We start from the raw sequence: 9,311 nt of genomic DNA, 5'->3' as shown, positions 1-9,311 counted from the left end.
GTTGGCCACGGAGCTTTTATGCACTTTGCTCTCCAACTTGATGATGAAGGTGATGAGGCAGGGCCGTGGTTTCAGCTCTCAGGACACAGTGCGCCAGTTTGCAAAGCTTTTGCACACTCGGCATCTCATCCGCCCCTCGTCGGCCCTTCAGCACAAGGGAGGCATGGAGATCGCGATCCCCATTTCACAGAGGGGAAAATTAAGACCGGAGGAGAGGGGCCGACCCGTGGCTCACTTAGGAGAGTGTGGTGCTGACAACACCAAGGCCATGGGTTCAGATCCCTATATAGGGATGGCCGGTTAGCTCACTTGGGAGAACGTGGTGCTGACACCACCAAGTCAAGGGTGAAGATCCCCTACCAGTCATCTTTAAAAAAAAAAAAAAGACCAGAGGAGGGTGGCAATTCACCCAAGGCCACTGAGCAAGTTAGTCGCAGGGTGGGGGCTTGGACCGCAGGTTTGATAGCAGGCCCGGGCCCACCCTAACTGGTGGGCTCTCTGAGTTTGGTGCGTCACTAGGAAAGAGATTTTGGACACCCAGTACAGGTGGAGAGCTCTGGGCTGGGAGGCAGGAGTTCTGGGGCCGAGCCCCAGCTTTGTCTCTGGCTTGCTGTGGGAGCTTCAGTCTCCTCATCTGCAAAATACAAGAGTTGAATCCGTTGGACTCTGAGGTCCCTTCCAGCCTGAACGCGACAGCCTCTCTCTGAGAGGTGCCGGGACGCAGTGTTCCCTGCTCGCCTCATTGCTTTCCCCATTAGTGCAGCCACGTGGCCCCATTTCCCCTGCAAGATATTTTTTCCACCTGCTCATAGCATTCTTCCTCGCAGGGAGCTGGGGAAGATGTCCAGCCAAGCCCGGAGCCCCACACTGTTCAGGAATCAGGGCCTTCCACGTAATCAACCTCGCTCTGCAGCCTGGGTGAGCACTTACTCTATTCTGTTTTGTAGCAGAGAAGCTGGTCATCTGTCTGTCTGTCCGTCTCCCCAGCCAGAATGCAAGCTCCTTGAGGGCAGTTGTTACATGAAAAGATCAGAGCTTGACAAGCAGTGAGCGCCCCGGTCCTGGACGTGTGCAGGGAGAGGCAGGCGAGGCAGGGATGTTGAGCAGGAGAGAACGGAGCCCAGTGAGGGGGACTGGGGCTTCAGGCCCTTGCAGCTCCTGCCCGTGAGACCCTGTGTGGGGGTACCTGAGACTCCACAGCATGGGAAGGGACTGGGTGGCTCTGTCCGCTGAGAGTAGCTGAAACAGAACAAATAAGCCCAAAACTGAGACTCAGCGAGGATGTCTTCATGTGACCACTGGGCAGATGCTGGCCTGAGGCTGGATAAACTCAGAGAGCCTGTGGCTTTTGCCCTGGCGGGGCCATGTCTCCACATGGGCCATGTGACCACCAATACGGGGGAGGCCTCCATGGGCATCGCTGCCCCTCACGTGTGTCCTCGAGGTCAGGAAGGTCTGTGAGGGGGAATGTCCCATGAGGTCTGCTTGCCAGCTGGCTGGCTGGGAGTTGCCCCTCAGGGAAGCTGCCTCACCCCTGCTGCTTCTCACCAGGTTTGAACCCAGCCCTAGCTGTGGCTCTGGCCCAGCTCAGCGTGGCACCTATGCCTGCTCCTGTCACCTCACCCCCCTCAAAAAAATCTGGACAGATGAGGAAACTGAGGCCCCAAGATGTGAGTATGTGGGCAAAAGACATGGAGCTGGCCCGGGGCCTGGTGTCTTTCCGAGTGGCCCACTCCCCCCTACCCCTTACCATGAGAGTGAAGGTCTCATGCGCAGAGGAAGCCAGGATGGGCAAGGCCTGAAGGGGCACATGGGAGTGGGGTGGGGCAGAGAGCAGGGAAGGGGGATTATGTGCAGCAAATATGCCCGGAGCCTGAGCCAGGGGACGCCTGCGTGTCAAACCATGGAAGCGGTTTGCACTTCCAAAGGCACCACGTTCTCTCTGGCCTCTAGGCCTTTGTCATGCCACTCGCTCCATCTGAAATATTTATTCCCTCCGTGTACCCAGCTAACTCCTGCTCATGCTCCAGATCTCAGCTTCAACACATTCATTAATTCAACAAATACCTCCTGAGCCCCTACAATGTGGCAGACACCGCCCAAGACGGCTGTTCGCGGTAAACAAAGGTAGACACAGCCCTTGCCTCACAGAGTGTCCAGACTCCCCAGGGAGCCACACGTTCCTGACATGGAATGAGCCGGGTAGGCTTGTGGCTGTAATGAGCAACCCCTAAATCTGGCTCAACATGAGGAAGGTCCATTTTGCACCCATGTCATGGTCCAAATAGGTGGCAGGGACTCTGCTCCAGACATAATGCCACAAACACACTCTATTAGTTTCCTGTGGCTGCAATAACACATCACCCTGAACTCAGTGGCTGAGAATAACAGAAATGGATACTCTCACAGTTCTGGAGGCCGGAAGTCTGAGATCAAGGTGTTGGCAGCGCCGCATCCCGCTTGGGGCTCTGGGGGAGACCCCCCCGGCTCCCTCCTGCACCTGCGGCTGTTGCTAATCCTTGGCTTCCTAGGCTTGTGGCCACATCCCTCCAATCTCCGTCTCCATCTTCACTTCTTCGTGTCCTTTCCTTTGTGTGTCTACCTAATAAGCATACTTGTCGTGGGATTTAGGGCCTACCTGGATAATCCATGTTGATCTCTTCGTCTCAAGATCCTTCATTTAAGTACAGCTACAAATACCTTTTTTCAAATAAGGTCACATTCACAGATTCCAGTGTTAGAGCATGGACTGATCTTTTGGAGGCTACCACTGAGCCCACATCACACCCAATGTCTAAGTGCTCTGTGCTCTGGGGAAGAAGCACAGGATTCTGAGAGGGTGAATTATGGGGAGACCAGCCCAGCCTGGGGGAACAAGAGAGGGAGACATCTCCGAGGGAGTGACATTTGAGCCAAGAATGAGGAGAGAAGAAACTAGAAAAGGGGAGATGGGTGTTCTAGGCAGAGTGAACAGCATGTGCAAAGGCCCCGAGGTGGCAGGGAGCTGGGCCATCCCAGGATCTGAAAGAAGGGCAGTGGGGCTGGAGTACAGGAACTGAGGGTGGGAATGGCCTGGGATGGGGTGGGAGTTGATAGCAGGTGCCAGTACTTGCAGAAGTTTGGAATGTTAGAGAAGGTATCACTTCCCCCAGAAACCACCTCTGATCCCTCAGGCTGGGTTGGGGTCCTCCAGGCTCCCTGAATGCCCCCCTTCAAGGCACTGACCTCTGTGGATTGTAATTTCCCACCAGATGGTGAGTTCAGGAAGTGTTGTGAATGAGCCATGAATGAATGAACGAGAGCTGCCCTTCCCCACGAGCCACACTGGGGACCGCAGTGACTGTCCCCGGTTCTCCTCCTCCCCCCCAATTCCCTGGCTCTCAGGAGCTACTAGTTTCAGGTCCACTCAAGGTCTGTTCCTTGCTCACTGACTGGAGACCCTTGCAGCCCCCGTGGCCCTCCTGCTCCTTGCACAGCAATGATATCACTCACCACCACCACAGGAGCTTCCCAGAAAAGCTCCCCCATTCAAACTGCCCACCCGTAGGCCACTATGTGGCTCAACCATCCTGGAGGGCACAGACAAAAGGCCCCACCCACAGCCCAGCTATGAAAAAGCCCGTGCAAACTCATGTGTGTCTTGTACCTGGGAGCCCACACTCTGGGACTGACAATCCCAAGTGAAGCCTTTGAGATCCCGGGCTTTGGAGTGAGCCTGGGCCCAGGCTATGTCTCATATTACTGTGTGACTGCTGAGCAGTCACCTCACTTTCTGAATGTCCATTTCTTCACCTGTAGAATGAGGAGGAGGATGCCCGCCCCGTGTGGCTATCAGGAGGATTATGTTAGATCATAAGGACAGTTCCAGGCAGTTCTAGGCACCTTATGTTCATGGGATCCTCACAATGACCCCAGGAGCTGAGTGCTGTTATTAGCTGCATTTTGCAAATGAGGAAACTGAGCCAGAGAAGGTAAGCGACTTGCCCAAGGTCACAAACTATCAAATGGTACAGTCAGGATTCAAACCCAGGTGGCTCCAGCACCAGTGTGCTTAACAACTGAGCCATGCTCTCTCCCTGGGATGGTCCTGGCTGAGTGCCTAGCAGAGGGTGTGGCCCTGGCGCGTGCTCAGAAACACTATTTTCCTTCCTCCTCTCTTCCTCTGTTTAAGGTTCTCCAGGGGATATTATTGACCAAAGTGTGCTCACCCAATTTAGGAACTCCTTGGCCACCCTTCCGGCCTCCTCAAGACTGGAAACTGGTTTTCTTTTTCTTTTTTTGAAAGATGACTGGTAAGGGGATCTTAACCCTTGACTTGGTGTTGTCAGCACCACGCTCTCCCAAGTGAGCTAACCGGCCATCCCTATATAGGGATCTGAACCCGTGGCCTTGGTGTTGTCAGCACCACACTCTCCCGAGTGAACCACGGACCAGCCCTCAGTAAGGGGATCTTAACCCTTGACTTGGTGTTGTCAGCACCACACTCTCCCAAGTGAGCTAACCGGCCATCCCTATATAGGGATCCGAACCCGTGGCCTTGGTGTTATCAGCACTGCACTCTCCCAAGTGAGCCATGGGCTGGCCCTGGAAACTGGTTTTCTAATGGACCTCAGAGCCTGTTGTAAAGGTTGTACCCAGCTGTGGCAGCCAGTCTGCAGCACCACGTGGCTTTGTTCCTTCTAGGAAGGCATATCAAACACCTTGTTCCTCTCTTGCCATTGTACTCAGGCCACTAATGAGGGAGTCCCCAGAGAAATTGTCCCCCAACCGTGAGTTCTCCTCCCACTGGGGTCGTGGGAAGATGTGTGTTTTGGTTAGCTATTGCACATATCAAACCACCCACCTCTAGTGGGTTGAATTTTGTTCCCCCAAAATTCATGTCCACCTGGAACCTGTGAATGACCTTATTTGGAAATAGAATCTTTGCAGATGTACTCAAGTTAAGATGAGGTCATACTGGATTAGGGTGGGCCCTAGAGCCAATACAACTGGAATCCTTGCAAGAAGAGGGAAATGTGGACATAGACGCACAGGGAAAGTGACATGTGGTGATGGAAGCATGAATTGGAGTGATGCATTCATAAGCCAAGGAATACCAAGACTGCCAGCGACCACCAGAAGCTGGGAAGAGGCAAGAACTGTTCCCGAGAGCCTTCAGAAGTAGAACAGCACTGCCGACATCTTGGTCTAGGACTTGTGGACTCCACAAATGTGAGAGAATAAGTTTCTATTGTTTTAAGCACCCAGTCTGTGATAATTTGTTCCAGCAGCCCTAGGAATCTAACACCCTCCCGAAACCTGGTGGTGTAAAGCAATGAGGGTTTCTTTCATCTCCATTCTGTGGGTTGCTGGGCTTAGCTGGGTGGTTCTGCTGCACATGGTGTCAGCTGGGGTGACTCAGGCTGCAACCAGCTGGGAGCTGGGCTGGGGCCTCAATCACATGACTGGCAGTTGGTGCTGGCTATTGGCTACCTGGGTTCTCCTCCATGTGGCCCCTGATCTCTATGAGGCTTCTCTAGCAGGGTGGCCTGGACTTCTTTACATAGCAGCTGGCTTCCAGAGTTAGATGCAGAAGAAGCCGGAAACAGAAGCTGCGAGGCCTCTTAAGGCCTAGGATCAGAAGTCCCAGAACATTGTTTCCACTGCATTCTATTGGTCAAAGCAGGTCACACGGCCCATCCAGATTCAAAGAAAGGGAAAATAGGGGGCTGTCCAGCTAGCTCAGTTGGTTAGAGTGTGGTGTTATAACACCAAAGTCAAGGGTTCGGATCCCCATACCAGCCAGCTACCAAAAACCCAAAAAACAAAAAGAGGGACAACAGACTTTACTGTTGGCGGGAGATGTGACAAGCACACAATGCAATTAGGCACCTGTGAGGGGAGGGACGGTTTTGGCATCTTTGGAAACAACTCACCAGTGTGTGTGTGTGTTTTGGCGGAGGCCTCTGTCAAGGGCCCCAGAGACGTACTTCCTGTTGATGGAGGCTGACGTAGGAATTGCTCTGCCCGAGTGGGAGCCCCCAGCCCCATGAGCTGCAGGCCAAGCTCAGCCATCAACTCACTGGTGACCTGGGTCCCATTCACTCAATAGTTTATTGTGCACCTACCATGTGCCAGACCCTGAGCTAGGCCCTGGGGTCCCAGGAGTAAACATGTCAGGTCCCTGTGGAACTTTCGACCAGTGGAAGAAGAAAAGCACATAACTAGACACACTGATGACAGAGCATGACAAGTAGAGTGAGGGTAACAAGGGGTGGGCTGGAGCTGCCTCTCAGGATAGGAGGCTGGGACGAGCCTCAGGGGCAGAGACCTGGGGGGCGAGAGGTCCTGCCCATTCTGGGCCCCGGTTTCCTCCTCCAGACATTCAGAGGGTTGGTCAGAGCTATAAACTCAAACTGGGTTCCCTGAAATCCTACGGTTCCCCAGAAGCACCCCAGGGGCTACTGCAGAAGGGGTTGAGCAGAGGTCATCTAAAGTTCAAGACTAACTAGGCTCAAAACTTCTGGTTGGCTCCCGAAATCTAGTTCCCAAGTCAGGCATCCCTGGCTGTCTGGGACAGGATTTTCCCAGGATGCTGCTTGTTCCTGAAAGGCCCTGCCAGAGTTCTGGGCTCTGGGGAAACAGGGAACCCACCCCTCTGTCTGTTGACTCCCCCCCACCTGCCGCAAACAGATCTTGCACCAGAATGCTTAGCTGCTCCCTTAGCTGCTCCCTCACCCTTGACCTTGGGCCTGTTTGAGTCTGGAGAGCCCCCAAGGGCCCTACATGAAGTACCAGTGTCTCTCAAAGAGCTCAGGCCCTTTGGAGTCAGACCCTCCCCTTCTGTGTGGCCCTGGGTGAGCACCTTGCCCTCTCTGAGCCTCAGAGTGATCCCTGCCTCAAGGGGCTGGATGATGGGAGAGCCAGGTCCTCTGAAGCTGGCCCTGATGTCAGCACAGAGTGGGTGCAAGCCGCAGGGGAGAAAGGTCAAGAGAAGTGGCAGGAAAGGCCCAGCCTCCTGGGAGACCCATGGGGACCCGCCCCTTGTGCCCTTGCCCCACCGTTCTGGGATGCTCTGAGCTCAGCCTATTTCACAGGGGTTGGGAGAGGCTCTGAGCCAGCAAGTTCACCACTAGACAAATCATTTAGTTCAGCTCAGCATCTTTATTACTGTGTTTGATTCCAATGTAGGGCACAGGGTTGGGGCCAGAGATACCCCAAACGAAAAATCCCTTTCCCCCACTGGGCCTCAGTTTCCCCCTCTGTCACATGGGGAGGGAAGGTTTCCCCTGCTTCCTTCATTGATTGTGAGGTTTGAAGGCCTGGGCCTTTCAGCCAGAGTGCCCAGCACTGAGGACTGCCCAGATGGGGTCTTTGCCCTGAGGGGCTCACCATCTGTGAAGGAGAACCACGTCCTGGCCCATCATTTGCAGCTGACAAGAAGGGCAGGTGGGTCACGGCCCAGCGACCAGGCAATGTCCAAGAGCCTCTCAGCCATGGGTCTGGCTTCACCAAGCTCGTGAAACTTGATGACTGGTCTTGTGTGAGGCAGGGGCGTTGACACCACTACTTCTGGGCAGGCTTCTAAGACCCTCATACGCATCATAGTCCAAGGGGCCCCCAAGCCCAGAGGACAGAGAGCTGAGCCCCCTTCTTCTTAGCCCTGGTGGGGTCTTTGCTGAGAGCTAGCCTCAGGGTGAGGAGGCAGGACCAAGAGGGGCAGGCACAAAGGGCCTTGAGTGAGCTGGTGGCAGAGACCACGCTGGGCCATGTAAGGAAGGCTGTACAGTCTGCTTCGAGCAAGCTGTCGCATCCACAGTCCAGAAAGGCCTCAAAGAGGTGTGTCAGCAGGCATGGTGGTCTTGGTCAGCTGCAGCAGCAGGACCACCTTCACTTCCAGCATCTTTAGCTGGTGGTGCCCAGTGGGGGCTCTGGGGAGGCTGGACGACTCAAGGTCACGCTGGAGAGGTTGGCAACGAAGCTCTCCCACCTTCTCCTCACCTGCTGGAAAACAGGGGGGGATCAGGGCCAGGGCCCAGGCCGCAGCAGCTGAGTGGTGGGCTTCCGCTGTCATTCCACCCACAGCCACGAGGTGGGGGTAGACCCCAGGGAGAGAAGCACTAGAGGAAGGAGGCAGGGGCCAGGAGCCTGCAGCTCCCCACAAGTGTCCGGGTCTCCCCTTTTCCCCAGGGTAAGAGCGGCACGAAATGTAACTCTTGTGACTCTCAGGAAGTTGTGCTGGCTGTTCTCTTTGCTTCCTGCTACATTCACCGGCCCAACACACTATCAGATTAATCATCTTAAAACAGCTCTGACCACACCACTCCCCTGCCCTAAAACCTTCGGTGACTCCCCAGTGCCTATGAGATAAATCCCAAACGCATTCAAGGACCTCTGACATACGGGTCCTGGGCCTCTCTCTCTCTAGCCTCCTCTCCAGACAGCTCTGTTGTCATCTTGGGGCACGGCTTCAGATGTTTCTACCTCTGAATATTTTCTGCCCTGGGTCCCTCTCCTTGGAGTCCCACCCTCCCCCTGTGGTACCCTCCATCCTTCAACCGTCAGCCATACCTGTTGGTACTGCCTCAGCCACCGCCGGCTGCCTCCTCGCTGGGCTTGGATCAGCTGTTCCGTGTCCCCCAAGCTCCCTGGCAGCCGCTCCTGAGCAGAAGCATCCAGCCCTTCTGTGGCTATATCGAGGCCCTGGGACCTGGACTTCTTACCTCCCCCTCTGAGGCTCAGGGCCCGGCGGAGTTGGCTCTGCAGGGGCCTCTCCCAGGGCTCCTGGAGCTTTCCATAAGAAGTGTGGGGTCCTCGCAAGGACTGGCTGCGCAGCCCTGTCCGCATGGTTCTGGAGGTTGCGGGTACAGGACTGCTCCAGCCCCTCGGCAAGCCACTGGCCCTCTGAGAGGGCCTGGTGTCTCCACCTACCCGGTGGGAGTTCATGGGGGCAAAGGTTGGTGCTGCTGAGCTGGCTGTCATAAACCAAAGGGCAGGCCACAGGGGCTGAGCATCTGAGTCACACTCGCCGCTGCCTCACCACCTCCTGGGGTGAGGAGTACAGGCCAAGGGATTGGATCGTACTGCCTCTTCCTCCTCCTCCTCCAGGCAGCCTTCCCTGACCACCCAACTCTGAAGAGCTTGGCTTCCTCTGAACTCCTGTGGCCCTGGTTGTCCAAACCACTCATTCCATTGACACTGAGCACAGATGGCTCAGCAGCAATATAGAGACAGGCTTTTAAGAATCAGGATAGCTCCAGCCCAGAACAGTCCCATTCTCAGAGTCATAAAGTAGGATGGGGTTGCCAGGGCCTGAGGGAGACGGGAGGGGA

General features: G+C 55.2%; 1 protein-coding gene across 1 annotated transcript; it reads right to left on the bottom strand.

Moving 5' to 3' along the window:
* Nucleotides 1-7,884: 7,884 nt before the first annotated feature.
* Nucleotides 7,885-8,826, bottom strand: C4H11orf86 (chromosome 4 C11orf86 homolog). Its single transcript, XM_063095179.1, has 2 exons — nucleotides 8,551-8,826; nucleotides 7,885-7,980 (listed from the first exon to the last, which is right to left on the bottom strand). Exons 1-2 carry the CDS (start codon nucleotides 8,824-8,826, stop codon nucleotides 7,885-7,887), a joined length of 372 nt encoding a protein of 123 aa, XP_062951249.1.
* Between the last annotated feature and the right edge of the window lie 485 nt (nucleotides 8,827-9,311).

The sequence above is a fragment of the Cynocephalus volans genome, chromosome 4, assembly GCF_027409185.1.
Source record: "Cynocephalus volans isolate mCynVol1 chromosome 4, mCynVol1.pri, whole genome shotgun sequence".
Taxonomy (NCBI): domain Eukaryota; kingdom Metazoa; phylum Chordata; class Mammalia; order Dermoptera; family Cynocephalidae; genus Cynocephalus; species Cynocephalus volans.
The sequence above is the reverse complement of the archived record's forward strand: the minus strand, read 5'-3'. Positions and strand labels throughout refer to the sequence as shown.